This window comes from Piliocolobus tephrosceles, chromosome 17 (genome assembly GCF_002776525.5).
Source record: "Piliocolobus tephrosceles isolate RC106 chromosome 17, ASM277652v3, whole genome shotgun sequence".
NCBI lineage: Eukaryota > Metazoa > Chordata > Mammalia > Primates > Cercopithecidae > Piliocolobus > Piliocolobus tephrosceles.
This window is the reverse complement of record NC_045450.1, coordinates 18,407,915-18,427,301: the sequence shown is the minus strand read 5'-3', so window position 1 is coordinate 18,427,301 and position 19,387 is coordinate 18,407,915. Positions and strand designations below refer to the sequence as shown.

Genomic DNA, 19,387 nt, shown 5'->3' with positions numbered 1-19,387 from the left:
TGAGTAGCTGGGACCATAGGCATGCGCCACCATGCTTGGCTATCTTTTAAATTTTTCGTAGAGACGAGGTTTCACCATGTTGCTCAGGCTGGTCTTGAACTCCTGGGCTCAAGCAATCCCTCTGCCCTGGCTTCCCAAAGTGCTGGGATTACAGATATGAGCCACTGTACTGGGCCTCACTTTCATATTTTAAGAACCCTTTAACTACAAAATTATTTTTACTGAAAAAAGCTATTTGTCTATTGTTGAGCTAGAAGACAACTATTCTGAGAAACAACGCTTGATCCTAGATTTATTTCCTGTCTTGATTTGCTTTCTTGTAAATCAAAGACACTAAAATAGATAAATAATAACAGTGGTAACAGCTAGCATTTTCTGAGCACTTACTTTGTGCCAAGCAGTATTCAAAGTCATTGACTCTAATCCTGCCAGCAAACTCTTAGAAGAGGAAAGACATTATACTTCCTATGAATCCTCTCATTTAATCTTCTCCAGAAACCCCTGAAGGTAGGGTCTATGATAGCCCCATTCTACAGGCGGAGAAACTGAGGCTCAAGTTCATACAACTCTGAAAGAGGAGACATAGGCATTGAAGCCAGAAGCCGACCTCTATATCCAATGCCTCTAGTGAAATCCCAGCAGAAACCAGGCACATGTCTTCCCACTGTGCATGCCAGTCTCTGTGGATGTTGGGGCCCTAGTCTACATCCCTGGCACAGCAAGATGCTCTGACTCTCTTGTCAATGATGTCAACAACCATGAAACACCTGTCCCTGTACTGTCATGCATCTTCTTTTAGACCAGAGTAATGACCATGTGCAGAAAAATGGAGCTCAGGACTCCACATTTCCACCAAGCAAGTCAGGGTTTCACTCTTTTTTTACAAAGCATCCACTCATTAGCCCCAAACCTTAACAAAGACTCTTTGAGTACCTGTCCATGCAGGCTGCCTCAACAGTCCTGAGGAATATGATTCACAATAGACTTAAACAACAGCACCCTGGGAACACCATTCTGAAGTGGAGAGGAAGGACGGGGACCTGGGGAAGTGCTGAAAGCAGCTACTTTGTGTGAATGTGTGGTTTTGAATAGGTAAAACATTCCCATGGTTCAAAATTCAAAAAGGCTGCAGAAGGTACCAAGTGCAGTTTCTCTCCTGGCCCATCCCATCCGCCTCACTGCCCTGCGCACCCTCTGAGAGAAACCACTTCTATCGGTTTCTTGGATATCCTTTTAATGTCTCCTTAGGGAGACACAAGTGAATACCACCATGTATTCTACATTTCCCTCCTTTCTTTTTCTTTTTTTTTTCTTCTTTTCGAGACACGGTCTTAATTCTGCTAGGGTGCATCATAGCTCACTGCAGTCTCAAACTTCTTAGGCTCAAGGAATCTGCCTGCCTCAGCCTCCTGAGTAGCTGGGACTCTAGGTTTGTACCACCACACTTAGCTATTTTTAAAAAATGTTTTGTAGAGATGGGGTTTTGCTATGTTGCCCAGGATGGTCTTGAACTCCTGGACTCAAGTTATCCTCCTGCCTCAGCCTCCCAAAGTGCTGGGATTATGGGATTACAGGTGTGAGCCACCATGCCTGGCCCCTTCCTTCCCTTCTTTTTTTGTTGTTGTTGTTGTTGTTATTTGTTTGTTTTTCTGAGACAGAGTCTCACTTTATCATGCAGAATGGAGTGCAGTGACTTGATCTCAGTTCACTGCAACCTCTGCCTCCTGGGTTCAAGCAATTCCCCCACCTAAGCCTTCTGAGTAGCTGGGATTACAGACGTGTACCACCTCACACAGCTAATTTTTGTATTTTTAGTAAAGACGGGTTTCACTATGTTGCCCAGACTGATCTCGAATTCCTAAGCTCAAAGTGATCTGCCAGCCTTGGCCTCCCAAAGTGCTGGGATTACAGGTGTAAGCCACCATGCCCGGCCTTTTCATTTCATAGAGCCACTAATACTCCACTATACAGACACACCATAATTTATTTAGCCAGCTCCTATTGATGGCCACTTGAGTTGCTTCTTACAGTTTGCTATTACAGGTGGGATAGATTCCCCAGAGGTGAAACTGTTGGGTTAAATGTATATGCATTTAGGCCAGGCGCAGTGACTGATGCCTATAATCCCAGTACTTTGGGAGGCCAAGGTGGGAGGATGGCTTGACTCCAGGAGTTTGAGACCAGCCTGGGCCACACAGTGAGATCCCATTGCTAAAAAAATAAAAAAATAGCTGGGCATGGTGGAACACACCTGTGGTCCCAGTTACTTGGGAGACTGAGACAAGAGGATCCTTTGAGTCAAGGAGATCAAGGCTGCAGTGTGCCATGATCACACCACTGCACAGTGGCCTGGGCAATGAAGTGAGACCCTGTCTCAAAAAAAAAAAAAAAAAAGGTATATGCATTCCCCCATGAGCAATGTATAAAGATAAATAAACTAAGTACTTTGACTGCAGACAGCGAGTTGAGACTCAGCTCTGCAATTCACTATGACAGTGACCCTGGGGAAGCTACTTTCCTTCTCCACCACCACGCCTGGCTAATTTTTGTATTTTTAGTAGACAGGGGGTTTCACCATATTGCCCAGGCTGGTCTTGAACTCCTGACCTTGTGATCCACCCACCTCGGCCTCTCAAAGTGCTGGGATTGCAGGCGTGAGCCACTGTGCCTGGCCAGGACTTAATATCCGTAAAGCACCTAACCGTCTGCCCAAGGTCATCATCTGTTGAAGATTTACCACTGCTGTTCCCAACTCCCAGCCCAGCTATTTTATGGGACACAAAAAGGACGGCAGCATCTGCACTACAGCCTGGCGAGTCCAGGACGGCACTGGGGCGCTGCTGGCAGGAGCTGGCAGAGTGGCTGCCCAGAGTTCCTGCAAGGTGAGTGATCTGTCTGGGTCTGGCCAGGCTTGCAGGATAGAGCTAATCAGTGTCTCGGAGCTAATCTTGCTCAGGAAAGCTGACTCACACAAAAAAAACTTAGGAGAGGCTGGCGAGGGAACCAGAAGGCCAAGAGGTTGACTCCCAGGAGAAATGAGACTGCCGGGGAGCCAGACACAGCCACCAGCCTCTCCCCACCAATGAGGGCCTCACTCCCTGAAGGTAAGCCATGTGCATGGACACGTCAAGGGCCAGCAGTGTATGATTTGACATCTATTCTGAGAACCTAAAGCCCTTAACCATCCTGGGTCTCGCTTCGCCATCCCTACCGCCTTCCTGGGGCCATGCCAATCCCTGTCTCTCACCAGAAGTGCTGCCACAGGTTCCGGGCTCCACCTCCGCCCTACAGTCTAGTCTCAACACAGAGCCTGTTGAATCCCACATGGGATCACCTCCCTCCTCTGCTCAACACCTTCTGGTGGGCCCTCCTGCCCTCGGAGTCACAGTCAAGGCCCAAGTCCTTCCAGTGGCCCCCAAGGCCACCATGGTCTCTGACCATGTCAGCTTCTGCCCCTCTCCTGGGTTCATCCCATCGCCTCCCTCTTGGCCTCCTTGGTTCTCAGGCCAACCCGGTGCTCCCAATGCTCCCACCCCAGGATCTTTGCACAAACTGTTCCTTGGCCTCTTCTGCCCCTGGCCTCCGCCCCATAGACCCACAGGGCTCACCTCTCACCTCTCACCGCCTTCAAGCACCTGCTCAGGTAACCTCTCAACAAGGTCTCCACTGAGCACCTTACTTAAAATTGCACCCCTACCCCCTCACCTAATTCCCTCCATTCCTCTTCACTTTCTCACCCTACTCTGTTTGGTTTTCTCCATAGCGTGGATCATTGTCTAACATACAACTGAGTTGACTTAATTGTTTCGTAAATTCTCTTTTTTGTAAACATAAGCACCACAAAGGCGAGGATTTTTTTTTCTTTTCTTTCTTTCTTTTTTTTTGAGACGAAATCTCAGCTCTGTGGCACAGACTGTAGTGCAGTGGTGCGATCTCGGCTCACTGCAACTTCCACTTCCCAGGTTCAAGCGATTCTCCTGCCTCAGCCTCCCGAGTAGCTGGGATTACAGGTGGCCGCCACCACACCTGGCTAATTTTTATATTTTTAGTAGAGATGGGGTTTCACCATGTTAGCCAGTCTGGTCTCAAACTCCTGACCTGAAGTGATCCAACTGCCTCAGCCTCCCAAAGTGGTAGGATTACAGGCGTGAGCCACCATGCCTAGCCAAGGCAAGGATTTTTGTCCCTTCCATTTGCGGACACCTCCCTAGTGGCCTGCAGAGAGCCTGATACCACCTCTCCAGGCCATCTGAACCCATCAGGCCTCATCTGTCAGCTGGGACATCTCCTCTTTTTGCCCAGGTAGCATCCACTCCCCTTTTTTCCTCTAACTGTATCACTCTTTTAGTTCTGGGGTGACCAAGCCTGGATAATCAGTGCATTTCATCCCCCAGATACTACAACTGGCTCAGGGACTGACATGTGAACCAACCCAGGCCAATGAGATGGGATTCTGAAACTTCTGTGGGAATGCTTGGAGAAAGCAGCTCTTTCCATGCCCTGGGACCACCAGCAGTAAAGCTAGCAGAAGCTGAGGACACCTTGTGAAACTCGAGAATGCACCCAACCCAAGGGCAAGGTCTTTTTTTTTTTCTTTTCTTTTTTTTTTGGAGACAGAGTCTCGTCCTGTCGCCCAGGCTGGAGTGCAGTGGTGTGATCTTGGCCCACTGCAATCTCCACCTCCTGGGTTCAAACGATCCTCCTTCCTCAGCCTTCTGAGCAGCTAGGACTACAGGTGCGCACCACAACACCCAGCTAATTTTTGTGTTTTTAGTAGAGACGGGGTTTCGCCATGTTGGCCAGGCTGGTCTTGAACTCCTGACCGCAGATGATACACCCACCTCTACCTCCCAAAGTGTTGGGATTACAAGTGTGAGCCACCATGCCCAGCCCAAGGGCAAGGTCTTAATGACACTGTTTGGGTTCCTGGATCCAGCTGCACCTGAAGCCAGAACTACCCCTGGACTTTTCAGATTAAGCCAATAAATACCCCCTTTTCCAAGGTTAGTTAGCTTTCTTGTCACTTGTTTTAGTTAGTGCACTCCGGCCTCTGGTCTCTTGGACAAGACTGGGATGCACAGAAATGAATGAGTCTCTCAGATGGACAGTTTGCTTTCTGACACATTATACCTTTCAATGGGTTACGGATAAGATTTGCTGGGTTGGGAGCCCATTGGTCCCTGTAAGACAGTGAATGTCTCTGTTCTGATTTTCTACGTGTTCAGCTCTCAGAAAGCGCCCCTATTTCCTAGTTCTGGTGGGATGCCTCGCTGTGGGGCATATCATATAAAGCTTAGAGGGCTGCATGGTTTGAGCAAACTGCTAATGGCACTATGCTCTGGCCTAACCAACCACTGCCAAGCAGCACAGGGGCCTCCTGCTCCTCCAGGTTATTCTCTTCAGTCTAAACCTTTCTGCCTGGCTCCAAAAGGTCACTCTACCTGTGAGGTGGTGTGTGGGACTAGGGGCAGCCACAGTGATGTAGGAAGTTATTCAGGTGGGAAAGGGCTGTGGCTAGGATTAAAATTTTAACAGTGCGGCTGGGCACAGTGGCTCAGGCCTGTCATCCTAGCACTTAGGGAGGCCAAGGCGGGCAGATTACTTGAGGTCAGGAGTTTGAGACCAGCCTAGCCAACATGGTGAAATCTCATCTCTACTAAAAATACAAAAACTAGCCAGGTGTGGTGGCGCGCGCCTGTAATCCCAGCTATTGGTGAGGCTGGGGCAGGAAAATCGCTTGAACCCGGGAGGCAGAGGTTGCAGTGAGCTGACACCACGCCATTGTACTCTAGCCTGAGTGACAGAAACTTTATCTCCAAAAAGAAAAAAGAAAAAAAAAATTTAACAGTGAAGAAAGAAAAAAACGGACATGCTGGGGAGAGCTTTAGGAGGCTGAACCCAAGAATTTGGTGACTGGACATGGGCATGTGGGGGAAGATGCTCAGATTCCCAGCTTAGGCAACTGGGTACATGGTGGTGCCATTCCTGGAGACAGAAACTCAGTGGGAAAAGGGAAAGGGCTGGGAACAGATGCCAAGTACAGTTTCAGGTGCCTGTGAGACGGCAAGGGACCCATGCTGCTTAGTGCCCCCAGCCTGCCCTGCTTCACTCATTCACTTTACTAGTCTCTCAGAAGATTAGGAAAAACAGGCCAGACATGGTGACTCATGCCTGTAATTCCAGCACTTTGGGAGGCCAAAGCAGGAGGATCACTTGAGGTAGGAGTTTGAGACCAGCCTGGGCAATACTATGAGACTCTGTCTCTATCAAAAAAAAAAAAAAAAAAAACTTAGCTAGGCATGGCGGCATGAGCCTGTAGTCCCAGCTACTCAGGAGGCTGAGGCAGGAAGATGGCTTGAGCCCAGGAGTTTGAGGCTGCAGTGAGCTATAATTGCACCACTGCCCTCCAGTCTGGATGACAGAACAAGACCCTGACTTTAAAAAAAAGTAGAAAAAATAAAATTTTAGAATGTTTCAAAAATAGCACCCTTATTAATGGGCATGGGGGGATGGTTTGATCTCTCTCATGACTTACTTAATAACTTAAACCACAGCAGAACCTAATTTACAGTAACTCTACCACCCAGTTCTTGACAAAACGAACATATTTCCTAGATCTAAGATGCATATGACAGGTACTTACCAAATGTATCAAGTATGTCGGTGATAAGGACAAATTTACTTGGGTAGAACTGAATAACACTGGTGTCTGAAAGAAGCTTTGAACACTAAAAAAAGAGAAAAAGAGAGAAAATTCACTCTGGCATGTCTGGTATGGGTAGGACACTCCAGACCTGAAAAATTAATGGTTTCTGTAAACAAGTTGAGATACTTACTATGTGCCAAGGCCTGTGCTAGGCACCAAGCAAAGAATGACAAACTAAACCACGGTGCTTTTGACAAAGAGAGCCAGACTCTGCTCACAACAGAACCTCTTTTTTTTTCCTTCCCTTTTTTTTCTTTTTTTTGTAGAGATGGGGTCTTGCTATGTTGCCCAGGCTGGCCTTAAACTCCCAACCTCAAGTGATCCTCCCACCTCAGCCTCCCAAAGTGCTGGGATTACAGACATAAGCCACCGCACCCTGCCCATAACACAGCCTCTTAAGGAAATACAACATCACCTTCTTCAGGAAAGCCTTATCCAAAAGGATCCTGCTTGTATACTGGTAACCAGGAAGTACTCAAAATCACTGAGAGAAGTGAATGACATCTCTCTCATCACAGTCCTCATCTGAGGCCCCATCTTTGTTCAACTGCTTTGCAGACTGGCTTCTTCTGTTGATTTCAGGGTGATCAGCATCCTTAAACATTCTTTTCTTTTCTTTTTTTTTTTTTTTTTTGAGACGGAATCTCGCTCTCTCTCCCAGGCTGGAGTGCAGTGGCACGATCTTGGTTCATTGCAAGCTCCGCCTCCCAGGTTCACGCCATTCTCCTGCCTCAGCCTCCCGGGTAGCTGGGACTACAGGCGCCCGCCACCTCACCCAGCTAATTTTTTGTATTTTTTAGTAGAGACGGGGTTTCACCATGTTAGCCAGGATGGTCTCGATCTCCTGACCTCGTGATCCGCCCGCCTCGGCCTCCCAAAGTGCTGGGATTACAGGCGTGAGCCATCGCGCCCGGCCAACATTCTTTTCTAAGAAAGGACCCCATAAGTAAATCCCCAAGGCTTCATAAACTCACACTGATTATTTATACTCAGTCCCAAATTCCCCCCTAAAAGGAACATAAGCTTCAATGAATACATGCTGCTCTGGAAATAGGACCTTCAATGCTGAGAACATTTAGGCTTTGCAGGGAATTGCTGAATTCTACATTCTCATTCATGCCAAAGGGTCACAGCCATGCTCTTTATTTAATTTTTAAAAATTTTATTATTCTTTTATTAGAGATAAGGTCTTGCTCTGTCCCTCAGGTTGGAGTACACTGGTGCAATCATAGCTCACCGCAACAATGAACTCCTGGGTTCAAGCAATCCTCCCGCCTCAGCCTCCTGAGTAGCTGGGACTATAGGTATGTACCACCATGGCTGGCTAATTTTTTTTTCTTTAATTTTATATAGAGGCAGGTTCTCACTATGTTGCTCAGGCTGGTCTTGAACTCCTGCCCTCAAGCAATCCTTCCACCTCAGCCTTCCAAAGTGCTGGAAATACAGGTGGTGAGCCACTGCACCCAGCCAACATGTTCAGAACTGTTTTTTTGAGTACTCATCTGCTATTTAGTGTTCAGGACGCTTAATGGAAGACCGCAGTCACACAATGTGGCCCCAAACACCTTAGATTAAGTTATCTTTTACCATCAGAAACAGAAAAGCTCTTTCTACTTTGAAGAACTAAATTTAATGCCATGCCCTGAAGTCTTTACAAATGCAAAAGTCAGCATAAGGAATTAAATAACTGCTACACTTCATCACCCAAACGGTTGACCCTCAGAAAGAAAAATGTCATTTAAAAATTAAAAAAAAAAAAGATGTTCAGACATTTAGAAAGGATTATTTAATATGCAATCCCAATATGCAGCGAATGGTGAGAACGTTCACCATGTCAAGAGATAGGCTGACATGTGTTTTCAGTTTGGTGTTGTTATCCAACATCTAAATTGTTAGAGTCACCAAGTTTCTCCATAGCATTGTAGGCTTAAAAGTAAACAACGTGCCTGATTTGCGAAACATCCTCTTACAGCCCAGATGTTATTTGGGGGTGGGGGGGAATGTAAGCTGTAAAAGCAATAGTGCTGACACCAAACGTGGCAATTGGATGTATGAGGAATTCCATTTCCTGACACCTCGCTCTGCGATTTTCATATGCCCTTTGTGAGAGTTCCAACTTAAACAACTGCCCCATGAGATTTCAAGGCTGGAAAAAGCTAACAACTCCAAATCTTAGAGACTGTTGACAATACACAGTTCTTGGTTCCTAGGGATGTGACATCTCTGAGTTCTACCCAAAGCCGGGCTTGCACAGTCTCTCAGCGATGAGTTACTGCCCACTGGTGAGGTGAGAGAGAGAATTTAAACAGAGGATTTCAAATTAAACACAGCTGGAACTTTCCAAACATCTGTGCATTGATTTTCTCCCAAGCTGGTTTCATAGAACATATATTTTATAAAGGACAACAGGAACAAGATTTTGTTTTTAATTCAAAGTTAAAGCTATAATGATCGTATACATTGAAGTTACTTTTTAAATTACTGTTTTGAAGATGCCACAGTTTTTAAAGCTTTGGTGCCGCTTCCTAAACTTATCTGATAAGAATCAGGTAACCCAGGTATGTGTTAACAATACAAATCCCAGCTGGGCGTGGTGGCTCACACCACTAATCCCAGCACTTTGGGAGGCTGAGGCAGGAAGATCGCCTGAGCCCAGGAGTTTGAGACCAGCCTGGGCAATGTAGTGAGACCCCAGTTTCTACAAAAAATACAAAAATTACCCAGGCATGGTGGTGTGTGCCTGTAGCCCTAACTACTCAGGAGGCTGAGGTGGGAGAATCACTTGAGCGAGGGAAGCAGAGGTTGCAGTGAGCCGAGACCGCCCCACTGCACTCTAGCCTGGAAGACAGAGCAAGAACCTGTCTCAAAAAAAAAAAGGCTAAAAATTTTGAATAGCCAGAACAAATGCATACACTCAAAGATGACCTGAGCAGGAAGGAAAGAAGTAGACCATTACTATCCAGAATACATTTTAAAAATCCCAAAACTCAGTACGAAAAACACAGGTAACAAAAGGGAAAAATGGGCAAAAGAAATCAGCAAAGGGCATTTTACAAAAAAGGAAATCCCCATGGCCTATAAATATGTGAAAAGATGCTCATTTTTATTAGTAATCGAGGAACTGCAAATTAAAACCACAAGAAAATACGACTGGAAAAATTAAAATAGAAAATCTGCTCATCCCAAATGGTGGTAGAATGTTGAATCGCACAGACTCTCACACGCCCACATGCTACTACAAGCGTATGTTGGCACAGCTACTATGGAAAATAACTTAGCATTATCTGGAAAAGCTGAAGAGGCACAGAGCAGTTCTACTCTTAGGTATAGGCTCTTATCTAGAGAAAAGCTTTACATGGGCACCAGCAGACGTGACCGAGCGTGCTCACAGCGACATCGTCCATGTAGTGAAAAAAGAAAAGAGCCAGATGCTGATCAACAGATGGCAAAATTTATGCATCAGAAGATGACTTCATACTCAATGCAATCCCTGTCAGAATCCCAGAAGGTTTTTTTTTTATTTTGTAAAAATTGACAAGCTGATCCTAAAATTCATACAGAAATGCAAAGGGCCCAAAACAGTGAAAATAATTTAAAAAAAGAAGAAGAAGAAGAAAGTTAAAAGACTTACCTAACCCAGGCCAGGTGCGGTGGCTCATGCTTGTAATCCCAGTACTTTGGGGGGCCAAACTGGGTAGATCACCTGAGGTCAGGAGTTTGAATAGAGACCAGCCTGGCCAACGTGTTAAAACCCCATCTCTACTAAAAATACAAAAATCAGCTGGGCATGGTGGCAGGCGCCTGTAATCCCAGCTACTCGGGAGGCTGAGGCGGGAGAATCGCTCGAATCTGGGAGGTGAAGGTTTCAGTGAGCTAAGCCAAGATGGTGCCACTGCACTCCAGCCTGGACAACAGAGCAAGACTCTGTCTCAAAAAAAAAAAAAAAGACTTATATTACCCAGTTTCAAACTTGCTATAACGCCATAGTCATCAAAACAATGTGGAATTGGCCAGGCGCAATGACTCATGCCTTTAATTCCAGCACTTTGGGAGGCTGAGGTGACGTCAGGAATTCGAGACCAGCCTGGCCAACATGGTAAAACCTCACCTCTACTAAAAATACCAAAATTAGCCAGGTGTGGTGGCGCACACCTATAATCTCAGCTACTGGGGAGGCTGAGTCATGAGAACTGCTTGAACCTGGGAGGTGGAAGTCGGAGTGAGCAAAGATCACGCCACTGCACTCCAGCCTGGGTGACAGAGCAAGACTCTGTCTCACAATGTGGAACTGGCATAATGATTGACTAATGGATCAGCAGAATGACAGTGAGAGTCCAGAAATAAACTTTTACATTTATGGTTGACTGATCTTTGTTTTTTTGTTTTTTAAGTAGTCTGAGTTTGCCACCAGCGGTCAACTTTTTTTTTTTTTTGAGATGGAGTTTTGCTCTTGTTTCCCAGGCTGGAGTGCAATGGCACGATCTCGGCTCACTGCAACCTCCACCTCCCGGGTTCAAGTGATTCTCCTGCCTCAGCCTCCCAAGTAGCTGGGATTACAGGCATGCGCCACTGCACCCAGCTAATTCTGTATTTTTAGTAGAGACAGGGTTTCTAAACCATGTTGGTTAGGCTGGTCTTGAACTCCTGACCTCAGGTGATCCGCCCACCTCGGCCTCCCAAAGTGCTGGGATTACAGGCATAAGCCACCATGCCTGGCCTTGGTCAACTGATTTTTAACAAAAGTGCCAAGACCTCAGTAGAGAAAAAGATAGTTAATATGGTTTGGCTCTGTGTCCCCACCCAAATCTCATGTCGAATTGTAATCCCCAGTGTTGGAGGAGAAGCCTGGTGGGAGGTAACTGAACCATGAAGGTAGACTTCCCCCTTGCTGTTCCTATGATACAGTTCTCGTGAGATCTGGTTGTTTGAAAACCTGTGTCACCTCCCTGTTCGCTCGCGCGCTCTCTCTCTCTCCTGCTCTGCTATGGAAAGATGTACCTGCTTCCCTTTTGCCTTCCGTCATGATTTTAAGTTTCCTGAGGCCTCCCCAGCCATGCTTCCTATACGGCCTGTAGAACTGTGAGTCAATTAAACCTCTTTTCTTCATAAATTACCCAGCCTCAGGTAGTTCTCTATAGCAATGCAAGAATAGACTAATACGATAGTCTTTTCAACAAATATTGCTGAGACAACTGTAGCTCCACATGCAAATAAAATTTATTTAGATCCTTACCTTATAGGACATATAAAAAGTAATTCAAAATGAACCATTGACCTAAATGTAAGTGCTAAAATTATAAAACTTCTAGAAGAAAACAAAGAAAAAAATCTTTATGACCTTGAGCTAGACAAAGAGTTCTTAGATACAACTACAAAAGCATAAGCTAAAATGAGAAAATTGATGAATGAAGCTAAAAGTAAAAACTTCTGACCGGGCACAGTGGCTCATGCCTGTAATCCCAGCACTTTGGGAGGCCAAGGCAGGTGGATCACTTGAGGTCAGGAGTTCGAGACCAGCCTGGCCAACATGGCAAAACCCCGTCTCTACTAAAAATACAAAAACTAGCTGGGCATGGTAGCAGGCACCTGTAATCCCAGCTACTCAGGAGGCTGAGGCACGAGAATCATTTGAACACAGGAAGCGGAGGTTGCAGTGAGCTGAGATCATGCCACTGCACTGCAGCCTGGGCAACAAGAGCAAAACTCTGTCTCAATCAATCAATCAATCAATCAGTCAATAAAAACTGCATTTCAAAGACACAATTATGAAAACAAAAAGACAAGCCACAGACTAGGAGATCACATATTTGACAAAGAAATAGTATCAAAAACATACAAAGAATTGTTACAACTGGCCAGGTGCATGGCTCATGCCTGTAATCCTAGCACTTTAGGAGGCCAAGATGAAAGGATTGCTTGAGCACAGGAGTTTGAGACCAGTCTGGACAACAAAGTAAAACCCTCCGTTTCTACAAAAAATTTAAAAATTAGTTGGGTGTGGCAGCTACTGGGGAGGCTGAGGTGGGAGGACCACTTGAACCTGGGAGGTCAAGGCTATAGTGAGCTGTGATGGCAACACTACACTCCATCTGGAGTCACAGAGCAAGACCCTGCCTCTTGAGGAAAAAAAATTTGTTATAACTCAACCAAATAACACAATTTTTAAATGAACAGGCTTTGAATAGACATTTCACTGTAGATATACAAATGGCTAATAAGCATGTACAAAGATGTTCAACATCACTGTTAGGGATATGCAAAGTAAAACCACAATGAGGTACCATTTCAAACCCACCAGGATGGTAGGATGGTTATAACAGAAGCGATAGGCCAGGTGTGATGGCTCAGGCCTGTAATCCCAGCGCTTTGGGAGGCTGAGATGGGAAGATCCCTTGAAGCCAGGAATTCAAGACCAGACTGAGCAACACAGCATGGCCCTGTCTCTACAAAAAAGATTTTAAAAGTAAACTGGGCATGGTTGTGGCCAATTGTAGTCCCAGCTACTCAGGACGCTGAGGTGGGAGGATCACTTGAGGCCAGAGTTTGAGGCTGGAGTGAGCTATGATCGCACCACTGCGCTCCAGCCTGGGTGACAGAGACCCTGTCTCAAACAAACAAACAAAAAGAAACCAGAAAAAAAGATGGACAATGCCAAGCGTCAGAAGATGTGGAGGAATTAGAACCCTCAGATAAATGGTGCAGCCATTTGGAAAATAGTTTAGCAGTTTCTCAACAAGTTAATCCTAACTTACCATATGACCCAGCAATTCCATTCCTAAAATTTTACCTAAGAGTAATAAAAACATAAGTCCACACAAATAATGGTATGCAAATGCACACAGTAGTATTATTCATAACAGCCAGAGAGTGGGAACAACCCAAATGCCCATCAAAGATGATACACAAATTAGCCAAGAAGTACGTGAAAATACGCTCAGCATCAGTCATCATCAGGGGAATCATCAAATGAAAACCACATGAAAATGGCTACTATCAAAAAGACAAAAATAGGCTGGGCATGGTGGTATGTGCCTATAGTCCCACCTACTTGGGAGGCTGAGGTGGGAAGATCACTTGAGTCTGGGATTTCTAGGCTGTAATGCAATGTGATCGTGCCTGTGAATAGCCACTGCACTCCAGCCTGGGCAACCTCATCTCTTAAGAAAAAAAAATGCAGATGAGAATATAAAGAAAACTTTTTTTTTTTTTTTTTTTTTTTGTAGACAGAGTTTTGCTCTTGTCGCCCAGGCTGGAGTGCAATGGCACACTCTCAGCTCACTGTAACCTCCGCCTCCTGGGTTCAAGTGATTCTCCTGCCTCAGCCTCCCAAGTAGCTGGGATTACGGGCACCTGCCACCATGCCCGGCTAATTTTTGTATTCCTAGTAGAGATGGGGTTTCACCATGCTGGCCAGGCTGGTCTCGAACTCCTGACCTCAGGTGATCCACCCACCTCAGCCTCCGAAAGTGCTGGGATTACAGGCGTGAGCCACCGCGCCCAGCCGAAAAGGGAACTCTTACACTGTGGGTGGAAATGTAAATTAGTGTAACAATTCTAGAAAACAGTATGGAAATTTCTCAAAAAACTAAAAATAGAACTACCACATGATGTAGCAATCCCACAACTAGGTTATCATCTAAAGAAAAGGAAATCAGTATATCAAAGAAATACCAGCAGTACCATGTTTATTGCAGCGCTATTCACAATAGCTAAGATATGAAATCAATCTAGATGTACATAAATGGATGAATGGATAAAGAAAACATGGTACACACACAGGAATATTATTTGGCCATAATAAAATGAAACTCTGTAATTCACAGCAACATGAATGAGCCTGGAAACCATCAAGTTAAGTGAAATAGGCCCAGAAAGATAAATACTGCATGTCCTCACTCACATGTGGGAGCCATGAAAGTTGAGTTCATAGAAGTAGAGAGTAGAACAGCGATGACTAGAGGCAGAGGCTGGGAAGGGTAAGGGCAAAGGGAGAACAAAGAGGTTGGTTAATGGGTACAAAGTTACAGCTACATTGGAGGAATAAGTTCTAGTGTTCAATAGCACCTAGAGTGGCTATAGTTCAAAATGTATTGCGTATTTTCTTTTTTTTTTTTTTTGAGACAGTCTCACTCTATCACCCAGGCTGGAGTGCAGTGGTGCGATCTCAGCTCACTGCAGCCTCCACCTCCCACTTTCAAGGAATTCTTGTGCCTCAGCCTCCCAAGTAACTGGGATTATAGGTGTGTCCCACCAGGCCCAGCTTATTGTGTATTTTCAAATAGGTAGAGGAGAAGATTTTGAATGTTCCCAACACAAAGAAATTAGAGACGTTTGAGGTGATGAATATGCTAAATTACTTGGATTTGATCATTACACACGGGATACATGTATCAAAATATCACTTTGTACCCCATAAATATGTAGAATTATTACATATCTATTAAAAAGGCACATTATACTACGTGAGAGAAGCCAGATCCAAAAGATTATCTACGAATAATTCCACGTATATGAAATGTCCAGAAAAGGCAGATTTACAGAACCAGAAAACAGACTTGTAGTTTTCTGGGGTTGGGTATGGCAGTGGGATTTGATTACAAACAGGCTTGGGGGAATCTGGGGAGGTATAAAAATGTTTTAAAACTAGACTGTGTGATAGTTGCACAACTCTATACGTTTAGTGAAAAAAATCACTGATTTATACACTTATACTGGGTGGACTTTATGATATGTAAAATATGCCTTAGTAAAGCAGCCACCAGGTACCCCTCCCACACACACACAGAACAACTTTACTGTACAGCAAATTAGCCTGGCTAATTTTTGTATTTTTAGTAGAGATGGGTTTCACCATGTTGGCCAGGCTGGTCTTTCAAACTCCTGGGCTCAAGTGGTCCACCCACCTCAGCCTCCCAACATGCTGGGATTACAGATGTGAGCCACTGCACCCGGCCTTGACTATGTCTTTTGGATAAAGAAGGCAGTCCTTGATGTATTGTAAAATTGTTACTATTAGCCAGATGTAGAGTTGATGAAACACACTTATGATTATTTTGTTTGTGAAGACATGAATCAAATCTCCCCCAGATGTAAACCTCTTAGAAGACACGGTTCTAAACTACAATAATCTACGGAGAGATGCTGCCAATGCAAATATTGTGAAGAAGCACTTGTTAGTTCAGATAGTTTCTCACTCGAGACACTCAGCAAGCAACCCTCTCCACGGGCTCCCAGGATGAGAGGCCTGGCCTTCGGGACTATTTACTCTGTAAACTAACATCAGCGATTGAACAGAAATGGGCGTGGGTTTGCCTCCCATCATGAAACACCAAAGAAATCACCCCTACTATACAAGGAGTCATCTTAAAAGACTTCAAGTGTCCAGTGTGAAGACCCCCGGACTCTCCTGTCTTTCAAAAGAACAGGTGAGAAAACAAATGTCACATTATCATAACATGGAATGAGAATGGGATCTGTCCTTTTGAACTAAAATGGCAGTTCAGAAATCCTTTGTTGACTCTGCTCTGAAAATGATAATTTAATGAATTATCCCTTTCCAAACGTGCTTCTGGGCACATTTTGCTAAGATAGCCGGATCTTCAGGACCAAGAAACATAAGCTGTTTTCCACATAGTACTTGTTCTTGTGGTTCAAGAATTGTCACTGGCTTAACAAACTCATCAGCAAAGAAAATTCAATGTATGTACCTCTCCCAATGCTGTAAACTTCTCCTTGTCACATAAGCATGCGCAATATGTCTGAAATATTCATTTATTAGGGACACATGTCATTAATCCCAAAGACACCAAGCCAATGCAGTCAAGGAATCCCAACAGAAAGTTGCCCAATCTTTACTGCGTACAAATCACAAATGTGTCAGGGGTTGCACCATGGTTAATGTACTGCACAACACATGGGGTATCACCAATTCTGTAACCTAGAGTGAAGAGTGCTTCCTGGAGTTGTGCAGTGCACAACCTGTGCAGCTGCACATGGTGACCCTGGGATTAGCCATCTCATAAAAACACAGATTCATAATCATGGCTTTTCACAGGAAGTATATGAAAAGGAAAGGGATGAAAAAACAAGGGTAAGACCCTGAAGGCAGGCCCCTGAAAACTCTAAGTCTCCGCAGTGGAATTTTACATAGGAAATTCTGGGTGGGGGCGGGGGGATCACTATATCTAACCTGGATGACTATTTTCAGAGCCTTCACTTTCTGGTCTGAGGCCCAGGCGTCCTTCAGCGACTGGTTGAGCTCCTCTATGCGGTTCATGTAATCCTGCTGAGTCAAGTTCAACAGCTCCTTTTGGGAACCCTGTGGGGAGAAGGCAGAAGGTGAAGGCACAGCAGGAAAAATATTGCTCGACTACCACCCTTATAAAGAATACCAGGTATTGGCTGAGTTTTGGTCTCTAAATTTTCCTCATATCCCCACAAGGATTGACAGCTTTGCCTTGCCATTTGCAATCAAAGAGGTTCTTTTGAGTTTTCTGACAAAGATGAACAGGATGCGGTGGGTTGACAGGCTGGCCTTGGAAGCAAGTCAGACCTAAGCCACCTCCCAGCTCAGTCACCGAGTAGCTGTGTGACCCTGGGTGAGCTACTTTCCTCTCAGAGCCTCATCTGTGAATTGAGGTAACAAGACTTACCTCATTCAACCAACTGTGGGTCTCCTATGTGCAGGACATAGGACTAGATGCTCGAGAAACAAAGACATTTTTGCTCAGGATTCCCAAGCAATAAGACATGACAGGGTATTTCAGCACTAATGGAGCTTAAGATACTGAAGACAGATGGATATTAACTCAAACTCAGATAAATGCCCAGGAGAAAACACAATTCTATGGGGACACATATACTGGATCTGAGGTGCCCATGGAAAAAAGCTCAACTGTTTCCTGGGCTACTAAGGAAGAAAAATATGCTGATCACTGATGGGAACCAACTGAGGAACATATACCCCAATTTCAGAGAAAGTCAATTTCAGAGAAAGTCAGACTGGGAGAAATATGGTAGCAAAGAAATGGACTGTAAACTGTGATGGGGAGATCAGGAATGGTTTCCTGGAGAAGTGTTACTTGAGACAAACTCTAAGGGGAGTACAGGTACAGATGGGTGTGGGGGTGTTAATTAGACCAAGGAGAGAGTAATCAGGACAGAAAGACAACCACAGCAAAAACCCTTGGCTGCTGAGCAAGGGATTGTCACGGGGATGAAATGGCCATGTAGGTAAAGACTTGGTATGGGCCCTGGCACACAGCAGATGCTCCTTAACCCTGGGCTATTGTTAAGAGGCTCCTCACACAACTCACAGGAGTGAAGGTCATGTGAGCACATATGATGAGACCTGGAACCAAATGTTTATATGTACATTTCCTACGATTCAAAATGAAAAACTCTTTATTATAGAAATAAGAGTTGGCTGGGCATGGTGGCTCATGTCTGTAATCCCAGCACATTGGCAGGCCGAGGCGGGTGGATCACTTGAGGTCAGGAGTTTGAGATCAGTCTGGTCAACATCGTGAAACCCTGTCTCACCTAAAAATACAAAAAGTAGCTGGGCACGGTGGTGCGTGCCTGTAATCCCAGTTACTTGGGAGGTTGAGGCAGGAGAATTGCTTTAACCTAGGAGGCAGAGGTTGCAGTCAGCTGAGATCACACACCACTGCACTCCAGCCTGGGCGACAGAGCAACCTGCAATCTCCATCTCTTGGGTTCAAGCAATTCTCCTACTTCAGCCTCCGGAGTAGCTGGGATTACAGGCACCCACCACCACGCCCAGCTAATTTTTGCATTTTTAGTAGAGATGGGGTTTCACCACGTTGGCCAGGCTGGTCTCGAACTCCGGACCTCAGGACATCCACCTGCCTTGGTCTCCTAAAGTGCTGGGATTACAGCGTGAGCCACTGTGCCCAGTCAAGATTGTTTTTTCAAGAAATTCTGTATTTGTTGGTTACATTTATGAATGTTTAAGTGTTGGCAAAGGACTCACTTTTTTTTCAAAGTACTTGTAGGCCAATTGAAAGATTCCTGTGGGCCATATCCAGTCAGCCCAAGCAGAGCCAGTTGCAAAGCAAAGTCTTTGTACTCCATAAGGCTGCTTCTCAGGGAGGTGACTGCAGTTGGGTTGTTTTTTTTTAAGACAAAGTCTCGCTCTTTTGTCCAGGCTGGAATGTAATGGCGCGATCTCGGCTCACCGCAACCTCTGCCTCCCAGGTTTAAGCAATTCTCCTGCCTCATCCTCCCGAGTAGCTGGGATTACAAAGCAGCCACCACCATCCCCAGCTGATTTTTGTATTTTTTGTAGAGTCAGGGTTTCACCATGTTGGCCAGGCTGGTCTCGAACTCCTGACCTCCTGGGATCTTCCTGCCTCGGCCTCCCAAAGTGGTGGGATTATAGGCGTGAGCCACTGTGCCCGGCCTTGCAGTTGCTTTTTACCGTAAGACACTGTCGCTAGGGGACCCAGCCTTGCTCAGGCATCACGATGAGAAAAGAGGCCTCTAGAAAAGCAGCCCCAGTCAGGCTTCCCGTGAGCTCGGCCAACTGCATGCTGGCATCCTTCCCTGGATGGAGTCATTGCCTTGGGAGGACTAAGCACCATGCGCAGCCCGGGAATTAATCAAAGAGCAGCCACCGAGGTTGATCTCACTTGGCAGGAGGAAGGAAAAGCTCTCCCA

General features: G+C 45.4%; 1 protein-coding gene across 3 annotated transcripts in view; it reads right to left on the bottom strand.

Moving 5' to 3' along the window:
- Positions 1 to 19,387, bottom strand: part of VPS35L (VPS35 endosomal protein sorting factor like) — a 148,886-nt gene that overhangs the window by 106,232 nt on the left and 23,267 nt on the right. For all 3 annotated transcript variants that reach the window (XM_023225070.2, XM_023225069.3, XM_026455354.1), the window contains exons 7-8: positions 16,896 to 17,024; positions 6,644 to 6,728 (exon numbers count right to left, since the gene is read on the bottom strand). In XM_023225070.2, coding sequence (XP_023080838.2) covers positions 6,644 to 6,728; positions 16,896 to 17,024 — 214 coding nt within the window. The remainder of the gene's footprint in view (positions 1 to 6,643; positions 6,729 to 16,895; positions 17,025 to 19,387) is intronic.